A 21,169-nucleotide genomic window follows, 5' to 3' on the forward strand; every position below is an offset into this window, starting at 1 on the left:
AGGCTGCGTAGCTCTTTGCTATGATTCACCCTTTGTTTTGCCAACATGTTATTTGTTTTAGAGAATGGGTAGTGAGTCTTGCTAGCTGAAAATACTTTTACAATAGTTTTTTTTTTTTTAATGTATCTTTTTACGTATAAAGAGCAGTGCTTTTCCTTGAAATCTATAGCATCTAAGAATTTGGAGATGGATGGTGGAAAAGAGGTGTCCATGTATATGTTTTTCCAAGTGCGTAATGATTTGCTGTGCTTCTTGTTTCAGTGTGTGTTACCATGGCGATGACTGCAGGGACTACAACATCCTTTCCCATGAGCAACCACACCCGCGAGAGAGTGACAGTGGCCAAGCTCACACTGGAGAACTTCTATAGCAACCTCATTATCCAGCATGAAGAGAGGGAAACCAGGTACCCACTCTGCTTTCACCTCTCCCTAGCACTTCTTGGCTGGATGTTGGTGGTGGGACGCCTTCAGCTCCTTGAACAGAGCAGGTCTCAGGAGTTTTTCATTGTAGGTAGCGAGGAGATGATCACCTGTGAACATCTCCTGCCACTGCACCAAGCAGTCCCCAGATGACTGAGGACCTCCACTCTTCAAATTCTCAGCACATCACTAATTATCAGTAATTATTACTGCTTTGTAGAAACAGTAGGCATATGGTCTCACTTTGCAGCATGTGTGAAGTTTCTACTTGTGCTTGTGGTTTTGGCAACCTCTGATTCCTTCATGTGTGCCACAGGGAATAAACCCTACAGAGGCAGATGCTGCAGAGCTGCTGATGCATACTAACTTGTTTCTGTGTAAGGCAGTGGCTTGTGGTGTCTATTCATGCTCTGCGGCACTGAGCCTGTGCCAAGACTCGTAAAGTCTGCAGAAAGGAACGTGTGGGAAGTAAGGAAGGAAGAAATGGGTGGGAAGAGTTTTTGGGATAATGTAATACCCACCCCTAAGTTTCTCTTGCATGGCACTGACTGGTGCTCTGTGCAAGGGAGCACGTTAGTCATCTCTGCTTTAGCTCCACTTATTGCTGCGCAGTTGTGCCTCCACTGTGGTGAAGTGCTGCTTGAATTAAGTGTCAAAGCACTAAGCACTTTGTTATAATGAATGTTGCGTTTCAAATTGTTGTCACCATGTGAAATTATCATTCTCTTGCTAATATGTTTTTAATTGAGGGGCTTTCAGCTAAGCAGCAGGGTTTCCCTCTTCATCACATTTAGTCATTATCCCATGCAATTGGGTTGCCTCTAGTTAGGCAAATAGACTGTCTACTGAGGGCCTTTAATTTAGGGGATTCTGCTGCACTTCCTGAAATGCAGATAAGCAGGAGCAGCCTGGCACCCAGCGTTCAAACTTGCATTTGCTACCAGTGGGCAACCAACTTTCTGAAACCACGCCTTGAGGGCTATACAGAGGCATCTTGGGGTGAGCAAAGACAGCTCCAGGAGACGTGCTGGCTCCCTTGCCACATGTGGTGCCACCCTCATCTGTGTGGTGCCCCAGGCTTTGCTCTACACTTGGTACCTCCCAGCATGGCTAAGCACCATCTGCAGAAGCCTGGGGGCAGTGAGCCCTAGTCCAGGCAGGGTGCTGGGAGGAGAGAAATTCTGCAAGCACGTAAGTATGGGCTTAAATTTGCCTATATGTTCTGAACATGTTTACAAGTGGGCAATAAGTTTTCATACTTCTGTTTGAGACAAATGCTTTGGTCATGTGAAGTAAGGAGGTTGTCTAACTGTAGTGCTATGGTATGAGTTTTTTTTTAATTAAAAATAAATAAAAGTCTTGTTTTTCCCCTCTGCAGGCAGAAGAAGCTAGAAGTGGCAATGGACGAAGAAGGCCTAGCAGACGAGGAGGTAATATTACTTGAGTAACCTTTGAAGAGATTGCTTTGCTGTTTGCATTTCTTAAAGCTGGCATTTGAGGAGTTTGTGGGAGCATTAGCTGACGTCAGCTAAAGTTTATATTGTAAGTTAATGTTGCTTTTGTAAACAACAAAGGAACCTGTGCATATGCTTCAATACGAGGCTTTGAATAGCTAAGGTGCTCTTCATGCTGTTTTTAATCATAATGAAATATATGACCAGAGCAAGCTTATAACATGTTTTTCAAAGTTTAAAATTGTTAGACATGTGATTTGGCATACAGATAAGGAAAGGGTGAGATGCACTTGGAAGATCTGGGTAGAAAGCAAAATTCTGAACCATTATGTTTTTCTTGATTTAAACAATGAAGCAGGTGATTCCTTGTTCCATTTGAATATGGGCATATCTGAGTACTTCTCGGAGGCTTGTCATTTCATTTCTGCCTATACTGCATCCAGAATAGGTACTGGAATAAATAGGAACATCTCCTCAGTCATTTCTGGACATTTCTCAAGTTTGTGGGGTTAATGCAACTTCTGGGAAGAGGGAAAAGCTGATGTGGGTGTCTGATGCCATCTTGTGGTTTCCTGTGACACTGCCATCATTGTACAAAATCTGCCAGGCCTGACAGCTAAGTCTCATTAACAGCCTCTGAGATCTTGGCATCTTTGGGATCATAGGCTGGCAATCATCTTTTCTCAAGGTGAATCCCACTGACATTTTCATAGGACAAAATATATGGCAGGATTGAGATATAACATTCTTTCAAATACAAGCGTAAGTTGGATTTCTGCTGCCTGCTAGGTTCCTTGTTGCCTCTCATCACTGTGTATGTCACAGTGCAGGTTTTAGCTTTTACTGATGTTTTATGCAGCTCAAAAGCAGAGTCCTTGCCTTAGCTGGTGACTTTGGCCTTTGGACTGATGGACTTTGAACCAGTAAGATTTTTTACATTGGTTTTTATCAATGCTTCTCTGTATCCAAGTTAAAAATAATAATAATAATAATAATAATAAACCAAGATCTAAGCCTGAGGCCCCTGTATGAAAGATTGTTTGTGCATCACACTTCAAGAAATTCAGAAGGATTTTCCCTTTCACGTTTTCCCTGTACCCATAATGAGAATGAGTACCTCACAGGAAGAGTTATTATATATCTTGACTTTGTGTAAAATGACTTAAATTCTCATGTATGTATTTTCTCAGAAAAAACTGCGCAGGTCACAGCATGCTCGCAAAGAAACAGAGTTTCTGCGACTGAAGAGAACGAGACTTGGCTTGGATGACTTCGAATCCTTGAAAGTTATAGGAAGAGGAGCATTTGGGGAGGTTTGTGGCTTTCTCCCTTGAATAGGATATTAAAATTAGATTGAAAATTGAAAGGAAAGATTTTAACTATAGAATAAAAAGTTCCAGTTGAACAGTTTTGTTTCGCTCCGCTATGTAATTGTAAGTGTAGTAAGACCAGTAGTGAATTATGAGCATGGATTTATCAGCGAAGAGGGTCTTGGTTTCCCATAGCTTTCTGTTAGCCCCAAGTGATGGTTCTCATGCAGTCCCCTTGAAATTGTGGACTTGCAGTAGCACAGCTCCTCTCCATAAAAGTCCTGCCCTGCATCCTGTGATGGTTGTGCCTGTTCCTGAATTGTAGCGTACACAGTCTCACAGCTACCTGGGCTCCAGTGTGCCTGCTGTCAACAATTACTTCAACTATCTGTTCATCATTAGTGTTGGCTTTGTACGTGATGTAGAAATACTTCTTCATCCATCTTTACTGTTTTTCAGTATTTAATAAAAGAACCTTTCCATGCCACCTAGTTTAGAGCCTTCTTCTATATTTCAAATAGTGATAGGTGAGACTGATTGGGTTGTTTTTTCTCATTAAAGGTACGTCTTGTTCAGAAGAAGGATACAGGTCATATTTATGCAATGAAGATACTAAGAAAAGCAGATATGCTGGAGAAAGAACAGGTTTGTGTTGTATAAGTCCCCTAGATTTCAAATTTATGTGGCCTAGAAAATTTCCAGAGTTCTATTTGGTCATATTTTCCACTTCTATAGCCCCCATAATTGAACCACAGTCCAAGGCATTTATGGAGTTGCTACATCAGTATAAAGTAGTAGTTAGGAAATAAGGTAACGTAACAGCATTTATGAAAATGTTTTATTTACAACTGCTTGGAACGGTGATAAAGATGGTGTTTTTTTTTCTTCTGGTCTTTTCCTTTATCAATGCATGGCCTGTAGCACTTAATCTGTAAAATTACATTTCAAAGAAAATACTTCTTGAAAAGCCAGAGTAAAAACTGAGAATGCATGATGTTTTCTTTTGGTGGTCAGATACCAGCAGGTGTCGTGTCGTTCATTGTTTGGCTTTGTTTTTCTTTTGTTTTGCTTTTTAGTTGGATTTTTGTTTGTTTTGTTTTATTTGCTTTTGCTTTCTAATCAGGAATTCATTGTGAATTCATGATGGGATGCAGCAAGCTCTTTAGCACAACAAAGAAAAGGAATCAAGTGTAGATGTCTCAAGCAAAAGCGTAGCTGGATAAATCTGTGGTTATTTAAACTTGAGAAGGCACCAGGAAGACCTTACTGTGGCCTTCCCCCAAGTGGGAAAGCTGGGGAAGGACTATATTCATCAGGCAGTGTAGTAACAGGACAAGGGGAAATGAGATTTTAGGTTAGACATTAGGAGGAAATTCTTTACTCAGAGAGTGGTGAGACACTTGTACAGGCTGCCCAGAGAAGTGGTGGATGTCCCATTCCTGGAGGCGTTCAAAGATAGGTTGGGCAGGGCTCTGGGCAGCCTGATCTGGTGGGCGGCAACCCTGCCCACAGCAGGGGGATTGGAATCATATGGTCTTTACGGTCCCTTCCAAATCAAGCCATTCTGTGGTTCTGTCTTCCTTACCTGTCCAAACCCCATTATTAGTTTGTACACTATATTCTCCTGTACTTGTATTAGTACCTCTCCTTTTTTTATCCTAACTCAGGGTTTTTGTCTTGCAACCGTGAGCTCTAAATGTAGGAAATGAGAGCAGTATCGTGTGCCCTGCAGGCAGGATGTATGTGGCCCACTGGCTGAAACCTTGCCCTCATTTCATAATCTGATGTGGCAAAGAGGCTGAGCTCACCCTCTGCATTTAGACAGGGGCTGCAGGCTCCTCTGGGGTGTATTTATCTGCTGTAACTTTCATTGCCTGGTTTGCTCAATGGAAAGTATCACAGGATGCAAATACAAGAATGTTAAAACTTTCAAGAGTGGTGGCACTAGATTTTTCTGGCTGTTTTTTAAGCAAGTTTTTAATTTTCTTGCTTATAGCTACACTTAGAAATGGAAGAATGGTGGGTGGAAAGAAATTTTTTTTTTTAATGAGACTATAGAGAATATATACGGCTTGATAAATTGAATTTGAGTGAGTATCTACTACCGAGAGAGGAACCCATTGCCCTGTGAAAAAGACATATCAGAAAGATCTTTGAACTGAGAAAGAGATGCAGAAGACTTTGCTGCTTGTTGGAAATATCCCTTGAAGCTGGACTAATGGTGCATACTACGCATTTTCTTTCCAGAAGTTGCTTCCTGTTATATGAAATATGAAAATCTTATAGCTTCTGTCAAGAAATATTTTTTCATACGTATGTTTTTCATTTTCCTCTGCCACGAGGGTACATTTTAGTAATGCGTATGCCCTTCTGTGGTCTCCATTACCCTTAGTTTCCGGTGAATTCTTGTGGCAGCAGCTCTCAGCACATTTGTCAAAGACCCAGCTGGGACTGGAATAACCGAAGCACAGTCAATGGTTCCCAAAGTCACTTGCCTGGGACCTGCCGCAGCAGCAGTTCTTGGCCAGCTTTGTATATGTCACTTGCAGGAATGGCTCCACCTTATCTTCCACTTTTCCCCCAGCTTTTAGGGGGGCCAAGCCCCCTTTTTAGAAGGGCCCAAGCCCTTCTTCAGTATTGACTATTCAGCTCTTACTGCTACTTATAGGCAGCTCTACAGACCAAGACTCATCACAGCCCTTTTGCCCTTGGCTGAGGCACTTGCCATGCAGTTGGAGTAAGCTTCACCATGTACGCAGATAAGAGCAGTCTCTGTGTACCACTTGAAAAGGGGTTCAAACACCATTAGTAATGTGTGGGTTTGGGGGCTGCACAATAGTTCTCTTTATGTCAGATGTTTCTTTCACAGTGATGAAGAAAGGAGGTTTTACAGGAAGTAATTAGTTTAGGCACTCTCACTCTTGCAAAAGGATTCTGCAGGCTGACCTCGCTGAGTATAAACTGTGAGCTCTCTGTGTAGAGACACTTATTAATTCTTTATTTGTACATGTATAGAAGAAGACTGGTACCTTCTGACAGGAATCATTAAGCATCTCCCATTTTATCTTTTAGTTCTTGCATTCTTTAAGGCAAAATATTTGTGCTTTTTCCAAATAATTTTGAAAGTATTCGCACATTGAGTTGCACAGAAAATTTTTAACTAAGTTAGCAGTAGAGCTACTACCTTGCAGAGCTAACCATTGTGGAGCTTTTTTAAAAGTTATTATTATTTTTGAATGCTATAGGATATAGTAAAAATGGAATGGCAGTTTCCTACCAGCTTTTACAGTTCTGCCCAACAAACAGAAAGCTCAACAAGCCATGTGTTGTTTCTAGAGATTACTTCCAAGAAGTTATGGAAAGCTGGTATTTTGTGAGGACTTCCTAGGATCTAGCAAAAACTATGAAAAATAGGCGTAGAAAAAGTATGAAAAATAACTTATTTGTTAAAGATAATGAAAATGCATTGTAGGACTAGGAATATATATAGTATAGCATTTGGTGTTTAAATATTTAAATTATCTTTAATAAAAGTTTTTTGTTTTTTTTTTTAAATTTCAGGTTGCCCATATCCGAGCAGAAAGAGATATATTGGTTGAAGCAGATGGAGCATGGGTAGTGAAAATGTTTTACAGTTTTCAGGATAAAAGAAATCTATACTTAATCATGGAGTTTTTACCTGGAGGTAAGCTATGTGTTGCGCTGGGAAGTGATATAAGGACTTCTTCCTTAGCTGCTGTTGTGAGCTTTCTAAAAATGTAGAAAAAAAGTATGCTGTCACTTGCGATGGGGTAAATTTTAATGTTGTTTTAAACCAGGTCCCAGTAATGTAACCTTTGCTGATTTGTAGGGGAAGGGAAAGAGTTCCGAGAAGACATTAATAGGCTTGGATTGAATAATAATTCTAGTCATATGCTCTGCTTTTTACTGACAAAGCTAGAAACACTAAAAAGTAGCTCTTGTTTGAACAATTTTTGTATAATACATATATTGTGCATTAAAATTTGCTGTATCTTTCAAGGCTATCCAATTAAAACTCCTATTCAGGATTTGTATTAATTCTACATCCAGTTTACTGAAAAAGGTATGTTGAGTTTGCAGGTTCTTGCATTAACAGTTTTATAATTAGTAGCTGTAAGGCCAGTTATGAGGTTAAATTTGGAATCTACTGGATTTCATGTAGAATTGTCTCATGATTAAAATGTTCTGCTTTTTACTCTGTGTTTTCTTTCCTTTGATTAGGTGACATGATGACCTTGCTAATGAAGAAAGACACCTTATCAGAAGAGGAGACACAGTTCTACATTTCTGAAACCGTGTTGGCCATAGATGCTATTCACCAGCTGGGATTCATCCATAGAGATATTAAACCAGATAACCTTCTGCTGGATGCTAAGGCATGTTACGTAATGTGCATGTAGACTGCCTCTGTTTTAAACATCTCAGTCTGCAGATAATGGCACTCACAGCAGTGCTAATCACTGGGTACCAGTAGTGCCGTACCTGATCTAAACTAGCCACAGTAATGGAAGAAGATGCTCACTGTGTTTTTCTTGTAGAATTCGAATATACTTAAGCAAAGCAAAACTACCCTTGCATTGGTTTTGTTTGTTTGATTGTTTTTATTTTTGGAAAGCCTTTTAAGTGTGAAAAGACCCACCCAGGGTGTCCAGATGCTCATATTCATACACAGGAAAAACCGTTATACTTAGTTGCTTCAAGAAGAATGAAAGCATGAAACATTCAGACAACACTAATCAGTTTGGTTCCTGCAGTTGTCTCATTTGTTTTATATTCCACTCATGAGTGAGACCAGTCTGTCTGCTTGGCTGATTGTAGTGAGCCATGAAATATATCCACTAAGCATTGCGCATGAGTCTGTAGACTATCTAGCGCTGATCTCTGGAAACCTGCTTAAAACCAGATTGCCATCAAAATAAAACAGAAGAATTTTATTCTGGAGGCTTTCCCAGTCTCGGTAGAACTTGGTTCAAAACAAAACCAGGCAGAATAGCTGTCCTTGGCTGTTGCAGATGATATCATTCCCGGGAACGATACCCTTTTTAGAGAAAACACACTTTCCCAGTACGTCAAGATTCGGTCACTATTTCCCTGCTTGTCCTGGATTAAGTTAGTCCTGTGTAAGTCCATTGTTCACATTGCCTAAGAAGAAGGGAAGTGCAGTTATGAAAACAGCTTGCCTTTTTTTTTTTTTTTTTTGAGAACCACCTTTCTAAATCATTTTTTATCGTCTTTGGTGTTTTTTAGGGTCATGTAAAACTGTCTGATTTTGGGCTATGCACAGGTTTAAAGAAAGCTCATAGAACTGAGTTCTACAGGAACCTTACACACAACCCACCAAGTGACTTCTGTAAGTATAAAGTGTCCTAGGTAAATATTTAAATGGTTTTGAGCTGCGCCTATACCACATCATGTTTTATTTCTGCTGTGTTAAGCATGATCAGTCAAGCTGATAGCGTGGAGTTGGAAGACTGGAAATGCATGTTCCCCTGGACGTGGATGCGTTTCATAGGAAAGAAATCATGCTTTTTGCAGCGCTAATATCTTTTTGTACACTTGTATATAGATGTGTATGGGCATAATGTAATGTTCTCTGTATTGTAATGCTTTCTTCATAACAGTGTTACTGAAGTTATAGTAACGCTCAGATTGGACGTGAGTTTCATGTGCTGGCTTACTGAGGTCAGCAACAGTCACATCAAACCTTAGCACAGTGAAGCTGTTCATCTGTTTGCCATGACACCAATCATAAAATTCTTTGGCACTTCTTGGATTCTCTCTTGTGGTTTACAAAATGCTGTTTACAAAACATTGCCAGGTTCTGTATCATATCTGCATACACTCTACCAGCTGCATCAAGAAGAGTCACTGATTTCAGATCAATCTGTAAAATTCCTAGCAAATGCTAGTTTAGAATTTCTGTTCACGTGTCCCACTTAAGTGATTCTCAGCTGCAAATTGGATGGTAGTTGTTTGTGGTTCTTTTCCCATCTCCAGTGGCAATCAAGTTTTAATTCTAGAAAAAAAAAAAGCATTCTAAAGATAGAAAATGTTCTGTTTTCAAGTAAGAACTGTTATCAGTTATTTCTTTTACTTTACAAATGCCTTTAATATCTAATAACTGTTTTCTGAATTAGCATTTCAGAATATGAACTCAAAGAGAAAAGCAGAAACATGGAAGAAAAACAGGCGACAGCTGGTGAGTTCATAAAATCATGGATAATGTTTTTCTTTTAAACTATTTATATAAAACTATAAATAAAAAGACAGGCATTAATGCTGCTGTTTTATGTTTTTTATATCTGGAAGGCCTTCATCTCTTATAGACATAGCTCTCTTCAAGCTCTCAAAAATGAGTCAAGGTGGTCTCGTTGTGGTTGCGGTCTGGTTGCAGACCAGGAAAGAGTAGGGTGAGCACCAGCTGGACTGGTTCATCTGTTTGTTTTCAGAGCTGTGACTAGCTCAGGGAGTGTTACGGAAAGGCAGTGGCGCCTTACGGAAGGGGCAGAGTGGTGCGCTGGAGCAGTGCCACCTGGGTTTATAGTGCAGGATGGCCAGGTAATAAAGGGCATTCCAGCATTAACTAAAGCAAACTGAAGCATCTGTCAGTTTTCAGTGTTTGAGCCCTGCTTGTGATTTTTACAGAACAGCAGTTTGCAAAAGTCTCAGAAACCTCCATTTTCAAGTTTTGGAACTCTCTTATTTTTCTTCATATTTAGGAGTATGATTTCTGTTTACTTCCAAGGTTCTGTGTTCTCTCTGCATCTGTGCTTACCCATGTAGAATAGTGCTCTTGGGATTTTAGTTATCTTGAATTGTCAAATTCGGCACTCTTGTCCGTCCTCGTAGTAAGATACTATATGTGAATCTCCAGAAAGAGATTTTTGTGAAGTGTAAAAAATATAGTATTCATTTATTAAAGAGTTTATTCTATTTTCCAGGCATATTCTACTGTTGGGACCCCAGATTACATTGCACCAGAAGTATTCATGCAGACTGGGTACAACAAACTATGTGACTGGTGGTCTTTGGGAGTGATTATGTATGAAATGCTAATAGGTAAGTTAAAGAGCACAACCGAAGAATCATTCAGAGGATTCAAAAGGGACCAGGTCTGTTAGTTCAGCCAATCTGATCTACCAGGTAATGCAGGTATATGCAGTTATAAGCCTGTTTTGTTTTTTTAATGTCCTGTTTTTTGCAGGGTATCCACCTTTCTGCTCAGAAACACCACAAGAAACTTACAGGAAAGTTATGAACTGGAAAGAAACTTTGGTATTTCCTCCAGAGGTGCCCATTTCAGAGAAAGCAAAGGATTTAATTCTAAGGTCAGTAACAACAGCTCACTTCTGATCACTCACCCACACATAGTCATCTTCTGTCAGGGTAACTCCATTCTGCGAAAAGGAAGCTCTAGGCTGGAGGGAAAGTGGGTTTCTTCTATGTCACCTTCCTTGATGGATTTTTTTTTTTTTTCAGTGTTTTCCCTTTTGCCATTTGTGTAATGAAGGAATAAGCTGTAACGATCTTGATTTGCACCACTGTATCAGAAGAAACAGAGCACACTGGGGAAAAAAAATAGTTATTAACAAACATTTTTCTCCTCTCAGGGACTTGGAAAAACAGCCACTCATCAACATTTAATACACTGAAAGAAATCTCTGGATATTTTGAATTTACTTATTGTTTTCCAGAATGCTAGTTTTTCATCCATTCAGCTTGTATTGAATTTTTGGGAGGGGTTTTGATTTTGTTAAGGTCAGGCAGAAATGCTCTTGACCTGGGAGATTTGGAGGGGCAGATGCTTTATGGCCTTGATTTATTTTATTTTTTCAAAGAAAATATTACAAGCTTACACAATTTTATTACTGGCAAAATGAGGAATGCACTTTTATAGGCAGGGCCAAGAACTAGAATTTGTTGCTAGTCCAAGCGGTGCTCCAATTGCCCATAAAAAAAAACATAACAAATATAGCGTATGGTTATTCTTAATCCAGTTAGTGATACTAACACTAGGGGCAATGGGCTGTTTTTACATGAACCAGGAGATGCAACAATTTTAAGGAGTTTGATACGACTCCTTGGTACCATGGCACTTTTATTTTCTTTTTTTTCTGTTGGCATGTATTGTAATGTTCTCTTTATTTTTTCCACTTTTTCAGATTTTGTACCGATTCAGAAAACAGAATTGGTAGTAATGGAGTAGAGGAAATAAAAAGTCACCCATTTTTTGAAGGAGTGGACTGGGGACATATCAGGTACAGACACACACACGCACACACACATATATGTTTTCTGTAAAAGGTATATATATATAAGTCACGAGAGCAAGAATTTCATGCACTATGATGGCAAGAATAATTCTTTACAATTTATCTCTCATTTTCAAAATGCACCTACTGACAACTGAAGTTTTCAGGCTGTGCTGGCATTCATAGCTCTCATCAGATTTTTACTGTTGTGAGACACCTCAGAAATGCCCAGATTGCCTGGGATGGCTCTTCCAGTAATATTGTGTTTTTGCACGTGAAAATCCATACAGTGGGCACGTGGTTGTCCAGCTCTTCTCATTTCCTCTGGTGCAGAAAGCTTCATTTATCTTTTCAGTGTGGGAGACATTAATGAGCAGCAAAAGCAGTGACATATCTGTTCATGCTACATTTGGCAATCTGGCAAAAAAGTGTCCTCATTCCACCCGGTAGTGAATTTAATGGTAATTGTAATAATTACAGCTGTAATAAGTTTACTCTTGTAAATTAGTAACTCTCCCACCGTGCCGTTTCCCAGCTTTAATGATTTTGTGGGACAGATCACTTCAGTAACTTTAAAAGCTACCTTAAAAGTTACGAGTGTTAAGCTAATAAAGCAGCAGCATGTCAGTCAACTCATTTTGGATGAGAGATGCTGGCATCAGAAGTAAGAGCTACAGCTGAAAGGTATTTGGATGAGTTCCAGGCTGATGGGGGCTGGAATTGTAAAGCAACATGTCTAATGGCTTCAAATGCAAGTAAAATCCTGCTTGGCTGGGTAGGCTGGATCCAGGGAATGAAGGTAACCGCAGTGGTTCTTGGTGACATCAAAGATCACAACGATAGCTGTGTGGCAGATGAGTGTGGAATGCTGTTTCAGCTAATGGAAAAGCATGTTTTCCCCAAGTTTGCCAAGAAGATGCTGATGTTAGGAAACCAGTAAACCTATTTGTGATATCAGAAAATAGCTGTCGTTCAAGGACTCAGTGGAACCTTTGCTCTTTAAATTAAAAGGGTGTTGCAACTGTAAAAATCTAAATTAAACAAAGCTGGAACTTCATGTATTTTTCCTAATATTCACTATTCTGGCATTTATGTTTGTTTGTAGGGAAAGACCAGCTGCGATTCCAATAGAAATCAAAAGTATTGATGATACATCCAACTTCGATGAATTTCCTGAATCTGATATTTTACAGCCAGGTGAGACTGCCATTGTAAATTCCAAATTTCTATCTACAACATGCCAGAATGCTCCTTGGGTTCATTTGTTCTTGTTAATGTTTATTTTTCTGATACCTTAATCAAGTTAATATACAGGCTTGATCAGGAGATTTTCTTTCAAAAATAAATGTTAACCTATGATGTGTCATAGCTTCTACTTCCTTAAAACTTTGGGGGGAAAAAAAAGATTGTACCAAGTTTATTACTAAATGGTTTGCATATATAGGGAGAACTGAAAACAGTACAGTTTTCTGCCATATAATGTAAACAAAGTCTCATCAAAAGCAAATCAGTGGAGATTGTTTTTACTTCAAGTTTTTTTTTTTTTTAGTTTTATGCCTAACATAAAAGTCTACGTATTTTTGGGCAAAAAAAATTCAGACAGGTGATTATTTAACATAGTGATTTATAAGCCTGAGTACCTCTACGAATCATTTAGGTGTTTTTTTAATTCTTGATTTCTATTGTGGAGTAGTAGAAAATTGTTATATATAAAAGGCCTAATTCGCTGACATGCCAAATTCTCTAATTCCCACTGTTTTCAATGAATTGTTAATAAAGATAGGCAGATATATAACAATGATTAATTATTGTCAAATAACCATGGATGTGCTAACATCCATAAGGATTATCGAAAGCTATTTTTTTCTGAGATGACTTAATTAATGGCATAGAAATTTGTCTTTTCAATGCAAAAACAGTTGATCTCCACTGCCTGTTGGCTATTTAAGTCCACGTTTAGGTAATGTCTAGTACATTTGTATTGGTTTTGGCATCTCAGGCACATTGTGTTACTGAAAACATTACTGTACATCCAGATAACCAAATGTTCACTTGAATATCAGCGTTTTTGGCACCTAGTGTTGAACATGCTGTTGTAGAACTCTAAGAGCAGGAATCTGAGTGCTAAATATAGGAGCCCACTGCAGTGAATGCCAGTGATCAGCATACCAGCTGTGTGGGCTGCTCACAGATAGAACGTGACCAGATCTCCTGGCTGAGCCTTGTGAGAGGTGTAAGCAGGGCAGACGTCCTAGAATAGGAATGTGCTTGATGTGCATTGTTCTCTTGGGAGAGCTTGGATAAAATTCCTTTCTTCTGTTTCTGGTGGGAGTAACACTATGTGTATACCTGCGTTTGGTCTGCACAGGGGAACTTCTTGACAAGGCATTCTTGCTTCACCTGCAAGAAGTGTTGTGCTCACAGGCTCTCTTTCTTATCACAACCTTCCAGTATTTAAAGGGAGATTATAAACAGGAGGAAAATCAACTTTTTACACAGGTAGTTAGTAATAGGACATGGAGAAATGGTTTTGAACTAAAGGAGGGGAGATTTAGATAAGGTGTCAGGGGGAAGTTTTTCACTGAGAAGGTCGTGAGGTGCTGGAACAGGCTGCCCAGAGAGGTTGTGGATGCCTGTCGGTGAAGGCGTTCAAGGCCAAATTAGATGGGGCCCTGGGCAGCCTGATCTAGTGGGTGGCAACCCTGTGGCAGGGGGATTGGAACTTGATGATTCTTGAGGTCCGTTCCAACCCAAGCCATTCTATGACTTCTCAGAAGCAACAGTGTTTTTAATTGTTTTGTTTTGTTTTTATTTTTGTATTTGAATTCTAGTGCCAAACACAACGGAACCTGACTACAAATCCAAAGACTGGGTTTTCCTCAATTATACCTACAAGAGGTTTGAAGGGCTTACACAGCGTGGCTCGATCCCTACCTACATGAAAGCTGGGAAATTGTGAAACAGAACACAAACCCACGAAAAATAAAATTACAAACCTCAGGTAGCTGCATCACCAGACCCGCTTGGCATTAGTTATCAATATATTGACTCTGGTGCGCATCAGTTTCACAAGGAAATTCTACAGGATTAGGATTTCTAAGACTACTACTACTACAGGAATTAGTTGGCAGTGCCAGCTGGCTTTTTTTTTTTTAATATTTGAATATTTTTGTTAACTTTATTATACAAAGGTACTGGAATAAAAGGAACCATACATCCCTTTGTAACTGCACTGCCTATGTGTGTATAACAATTAATTACGCCTCTGTACTGTGGCTTTGTTTGTACTGTAACCCGTCTAATCCACCCAGGAGTAAAACATATCATTTTGTGCAGCATTGTCGTTACACTGCTCACCTGGTGGGTTTTAGATATGCAGTATAAAAAACCATTGCCCACGTTTTCAAAATCCTCTGTGCAGTTGCTCTAAGGGTATTCCAGTTGTGGTCTGCAGGTGTCCCATGAGCGTGGCAGCAGTGGAATATTTTAAATAGCAGTGTCCTGTGGGGCCTACTGGTACACTCCCTGGTGTTGATCCTCCCTGCTGGAGGGTTTCATGATCAGATCATCCCTTGTTCTGTGGGATGTGGGCAGGGAGATGGTCCCTTTGATATGCTTAAAATGATAGTTGGTGGGCCTTGTCATTGAAGATGATGTTACTGTTTATGATGTTTGTACGTGTTGGCAAATTCAGAAGAGAAAAAGGAAGAACAATAAAGACTCTTAATGGAGGAAAACTTTTTTCAGATACCAAGTTCTGAAAAGAAAGCCATTTCCAGGATTGTTTTCTTGCCTCTTTTTTTTTTTTTTGAGACAAGTAATCTTTTTGCTACTGAGAATTCAAACATCCTTTTCTGTCTGAGAAAAACTTATCCTAGAGAAGTGATGACATTGCTGCTTTTTCCTTTTCATCACCTTAAGAAGTTCCAGGCAGAAGGGATCTCTTTGTACCCTTCTCTTTCCAGAATACCTGCACCAGCCTCTGCCAAGCCAGAGGAAATGGAGTGCCCTGCTAGACTCACTGTCCTGTAGGCTTTGTCTTCTTCTCGTGTCTCTCTCTGATGTGAACCATGGGATTACAAGGGATCAGCTGGGCCTGAAGACCAGTTACCAGGAAACAACCAACTGTGACTGAATCAGGTGGAGAATATACTACCATTCTTCTCAGTCTGCAGGACGGTGACAAACTGACAGCAGAGATGAGTCAAGGAAATGGAAGCAAAACCTCCCATGTACTGGCTGTGATTTTACTCATCAGCTCAGAAGCTGTTCAGAACCAAACAGCATTCCTTTAACAACTTGCTGGTATCTGGTTGCTGGCAAATGTTATGTCTCTGCCTGTACTAGCATATTATCTGCAGTGCTTTGAATCTGTCTCAATACAGTGGAGATCTTTGATGTCATTTTCTGGTTACAAAAGGCTTACAGCAACGAACAATTGACAAGTGATTGAACAAGCAGAGTCACTGTTGCTGCATTCCTCCTCTGGAAGCAATGAAAGGCACTCTGGAGGCCTTGCAACACCCATCAGAATGAAGCACTGGATGTTTTGTAGTGATGTAGGGATGTTTTGTAGGATGTTTTGATGATGTGGTAGGGAGGACTCCAACTGACTGACTTTCAAGCGAAGTGGAAGTGTCTATTTATAAAACTATCACAAAAATATTTATTGCTGTTAGGCACCGTGGTGTCAGCTGTTCTGAATTATTTGTATGCTTCAAAAACATGCTGTGAACTGTTCATCTGTTGCATAAAATTCCATTTACCAGAAAGGTTTCTGTGCATTAGTGGCTTACTGACCTGTGTGTTATCTTCCCCGATCCACCAGTTATTACGTTTTTTAAGGGCTCCAGTGATCTTTCCTCCAATATTTTATCTCGCATCAGGCATCTGACATCTGCTACTTATGCTGATTTTCCACAAAAAAATTTAGTCTGCAGTTCATTGAAGAGGAGTATCCACTGCGTCAAAGTCCACCCAGTTAGCACAGTATTGTGTCACGTTATGGCTAAGCAAAACTTTGCTGAACATTTATGTTCAATTTAAGCTATTTTCCATTTCCTTTCTTCCCAAAACTTAGAATATTTAACATCACTTTACTCCTATTGGGACAAGATCCTTCTGGAATTCTCTTGTGTTGTTCTTAGCCACGTTAACGTAGTGAGAGTAATGTAGTGAGAGTCAACTGGAATCCATTCAGAAGTTGTCCACAATCAGCAGCTCGTTTAAATCCACCTCTGTACTCTGGGATGTCTTTCTGCCTTGTAGATTCTGAGGCATCTAAGAGAGGGAAATTATTTGTCTGACATTTGATCTGTTCTACCAAGAAAGAGGATCTTGGGCAGAATATATACGAGGCACAAACTTGGCCCCAAAGGATACTGCTATTCAAATGAGAATTTTTCTTAGTTTTAATTTCCAGTCTCATTCGTGGGGCACTGCGCAGCAGAAGTGGAATTCCTGTGAGCACTGCATTTCAAAAGACCACAGTTACCCTATTTGCCTAACATAAAAAGAAGCCTTTGCTTGAGCTTGCTAAGACGAGATAAATCTCATGGAAACTGCAAATGCTCAGTAATACTGGTGATTTTTTTTTTTCCTGTGGGGTTTGAGGGAGGGCAAATAAACACACGTTTAATTTAAAGCTATCTATTATACAACTGTGTCTGTACATATTCACTGGTTTACAAACTCGGGAAAAAGCTCAATCCTTATACTCGTAACACTAAAGATAATAAGCATTTAAAATTGAGGACGGTTAATCATATCAGTGCTCACATAGGAGTTATATCCTTCGGGAAACAGCCTGCAGCCTATTTAGCATAAAATCCTGTATCGTGGTAGTTGAATTTATTTTTTTGAAAACATAGCATTATTTTAACCAATAAGTCAAGTTAAACAAAATATTAACTACTGCTTTTAGGAATATAGAATTTTTTTAAAGATAAAACTGTGACACTGTAATAGGTTAAAGAGAACAGAAGGTTAATCTACACTGGCTTTCAGAAAATGGAAGTGTGACATATCTCTTCCTTTGTTATTTTTGTCTTACTTGTTTGGACGGTTGTTTTTTTTTTCTTCCTTTGGTGATGTTAGTCACTGTGCCATTTATTTTTTGTATTCTTGGAGTACCAAAGATCCTGAAATGGCTTGATGATTGCAACCATGTCAAAATTTATTTTCTGGAAGTGAGTTTTGTTAACTTTGTTTAAATGTGGATTTATGTGCACAAATTGATATCAGAGGTTTGCTGGGAAGATTGCAGCAGGGAAAACTTGAGTGCGTCAGCGGAAGGAGTGAGCCTGAATCCGAATTCTGGATCTAAATATGCCAAAACGGAGGAGGAAGTTTGGATCGGAAAACACAGCTGAGCTTTTGCACTTTGTTCCATCTCTAATCGGCGTGAGCGCGTGGCCTTGGGTACAGAACAGCAGCAGAGGTTGTTTCAAGTACAAAAGGAGTTTTTAAAAAATTGCCAGCATTCACAAATCAAGTATTGTTGATACTGCATTTGCACTGTTAAATTTGCCTTGCTGGAGAGTTATATAAGTGTTATTTTTATAGGTCAATTGTCAAACACCTGAGTCGTCGGATACAGTATGGAATAACAGCGTGATATGGGTGAATTCACCTAAGTGCAAAGGGGCTTGCTGAAAGCTCTCCACACTACTAAGAAGAATGGGCGTAAGCAGTACAAGGGCGTTGTGTTGGCTCCTTGTAACGAGGTGACTTTCCTCCTCTGCGACAGCAAGTAGGGAATACTGCTGTTTAGCCCGGTTATACTGTAATGCTTAGGAAGTGCTCTCACTTTTTCAGTAACATGAGCAATTACAAGCATTGTAACATACTGTACTTTGTCATTTTAATGTTGATATATTACAGCAGCTTGTTCTTGGAGTCAAAATGGCAACTGCTATATTTTTCCTAGACTATTTCATTAGTTGTGGTTGGGAAAGTTACATAGATGCATTATAAAAATTTATATGAGGCTTTTTACAGCATTTGAAAATAAAAGTAGCATTCTTTTTGTAGAGTTGCAGTTTTTATTTTTTTTTACATGAGCGTGCTGAGTTTGTTTCTCTTCCAGAACAGGAAACTTCTAAGGAGCGGAGACACTATTTTGTGTATTCTCATCTTGAATCCCACTGACAGTGAAAACCCCCTGTCACCATTCTCAGTCAGATGTTTGGATGGAAAAAATTACCTGACTTGTACCAACTGCAGCCATGTGAAGCTGCTTCTAAAAGAATTATTGTTCTTCCCTAGAGGCTTCTTATCTCCTTCCCTATCGACTGTAATTTAGCCAAGAAAGGCTTCCACAGACAGTTGTCTGACAGAAACATTTTTGTTCTACTGTTCCCAGTTCCTTCCGGAGTTCAGAGCAGTGGTACCACATGCAGCTGTGACACGGTCACATGAAACACTTACAGGGCTGAGCAGCTGCAAGCAAATTGGAGGTGGCACCTGATGAGTGGCCTCTCTGTAACCCTCCAGTGAGCACCCTCCATTTGAAGGATGCTGCTCTCAGCAAGTTGATGCAACTCAAACAGAATCTTACAAATTCTATTTAATGGGATTACACTCTTCTTGCAGTACCTGTTATCTTGCACAGAGCTAGGGAACTGCAGGCTGAATTATTTCTCTTCTTACATTACCAAATCCAGTATTTCTGAAAAATACAGCACTTTAACGACGAATAAAAAGGGTATGCCTTAGCATGTGCAAAAACACTTTTTTAAATTAACTACTTAAGAGAGTAGTATATAGTGTTTATAAAACAGTACTGCAAATATCTGATGTGCGTGTTTCATGTCATCTTGCATAAAGTATGCCTTGTAAGCAAAACATTTATGATTTGGACAATAAAATGTCTTTCTGATAACCTTCCTATGAAGAGAGGAAGTAGGAATATCCTGACAGTTTGTGCTGCTGTGCAGTGTGATGGCAGTAGTCGTTCCCAGCACTAGAACAAAAAGGATTCACTATTCAGGTAGCGCTTAATGTACTTATTTAAGGTAATTTTATTTATTGTGTACATAACCTTGAGTTATCACAGAGGTTCTAAAATGCATATCCAATAGCTGAGTTTCACAAATGAAAGATGGTTTGAAATGTGCATGCCAGTGCACTGTAACTGTCAGTTGTGCTAGGCTCTGCTACAGAATGAGTCTGTCTAAAGAGCTTGTGCCTGTGAGATACCTTCTTTAGCTACTGAGGCAGCTCAGTGCTGGAGAAGGGCACGTTAACACAATAGAATGAGCACGGTCTTTGTCAGTGGTAATATCCCTGAAGTCTAAGTAGGTTTTAAAGAATTCATTATATTCTAAATTGCCAGTTTAATTTTCTCCTCCCTTGTGCTTTCAGCCTGGTATTTTTTTTTCCTTTCATTTTTTTTCTTCAGATTTTTTTTAAAAATATAATTATTATCTCCAGTAAATGCAGTTTTAGTGACTGTCTAAAGTGGAGAACTATTCCACAGAGCAGGGCCTGACACACAGGACCCTATGCTGGAACTGAGTACCTCCAACATGAAGCAAAACAGCCCCCTTTCCTCCTACTTGCTGCTACTGCTCTTGGCCCTAGGATTTGTATGCTTCGTTGCACAGAACACTACTGCAATTACTGTGAGGGAAATGGAATCTACATTTGTCTCACCACCTCCTCCTCCTCCCATCACTTCTCCTGATTAGCTGATAGCACAGAAGTTGCTGTTTTCTGGGGAAATGGGGCACGTAGGTTTGAACTTTCTCACACTCAGGGAAATTAACCCAGGTTTCTCATTTCCCAATCCAGACAGAACTCACCTAGGGACAGCTTGTCCCTGATTGGAACCAACACTTGGAGCCCTGTCTTGTTTCTGTACCAGGTGCTTTAATCTGTTTCTAGTGAGCCACCATCTGCTGCGGCTGTGTTCTCCTGTAGGAACGCATGTGTGGCATCTGCATTGTCCCCAGGCAGCCCACCTTCCACTGGTAGCAGCCCCTTCCTCTCCACATCTCCTTTTCTGCTTTCCCTCTGCCAAAGACCAAATCTTTGCCCTTGTTACTGCACCTCCCCTGAAACCAGCTGATGTTGAAAGGGGAACTCATCGCAGATGAGCTGTAATGTTGAGGCTGTTGTGTAAATGCAGGGTGTAACCACCGCCCCTGTTTCCATGTTTGGGAAAAAGAGACAGCTATTACAGCCAGCAAGTGTTGCATACACACCAAGAGTGCCTAATATGTTGTTTCCTTCCAGGGATTTAGGCAGAATCTACACTTCATTATGGACGTAGAATCTGAGACTCATAGAATTCAAAGGGGAGGCAGGTGCCTTGCTGCTGCACCCCCCCCCCCCCCCCCCTTTAATAACAAAGGATCAGATAAGACCCTCCGTGACTGTTTGGCCAGGGCAGAGTGAATCACCATTAAACTAGACAACACATCTCAAGGTTTTCAGTCCAGCAGGCTGCCTTTGAGCTCTTACCCAGTTCCTACTGATGTCAGCAAAAGATTCCTATCTAAAGCACAGAGAAATCAGTGAATAAGTATGGTTTCAAAAGCAAGCTGTTTGCTGATGCCATGATTCTATGTTCTGCAGAAATTAGAGAAAAAGATTTTGCTCTCTATAGACTTCAATCTGTTGAAAAGCAGTACATCAAGAGGATGCTTTTTGGCTTCAAAGACAAACATGAGAGATTTGCATGGTACTTCCACTGTTAAAGAAGAAAA

At 39.9% G+C, this 21,169-nt stretch overlaps 1 protein-coding gene across 1 annotated transcript; it reads left to right on the plus strand.

The window, feature by feature from the left end:
- Positions 262-18,492, plus strand: STK38L (serine/threonine kinase 38 like). The gene is made up of 13 exons (XM_021392211.1): positions 262-406; positions 1,801-1,852; positions 3,067-3,189; positions 3,748-3,831; positions 6,748-6,871; positions 7,429-7,583; positions 8,455-8,557; positions 9,345-9,406; positions 10,149-10,266; positions 10,412-10,535; positions 11,370-11,465; positions 12,565-12,656; positions 14,291-18,492. The coding sequence occupies exons 1-13, from the start codon at positions 273-275 to the stop codon at positions 14,416-14,418; spliced, it is 1,395 nt and encodes a 464-aa protein (XP_021247886.1). The 5' UTR covers positions 262-272; the 3' UTR covers positions 14,419-18,492.

Source organism: Numida meleagris, chromosome 1 (genome assembly GCF_002078875.1).
Source record: "Numida meleagris isolate 19003 breed g44 Domestic line chromosome 1, NumMel1.0, whole genome shotgun sequence".
In the NCBI taxonomy this organism is placed as follows: Eukaryota; Metazoa; Chordata; class Aves; order Galliformes; family Numididae; genus Numida; species Numida meleagris.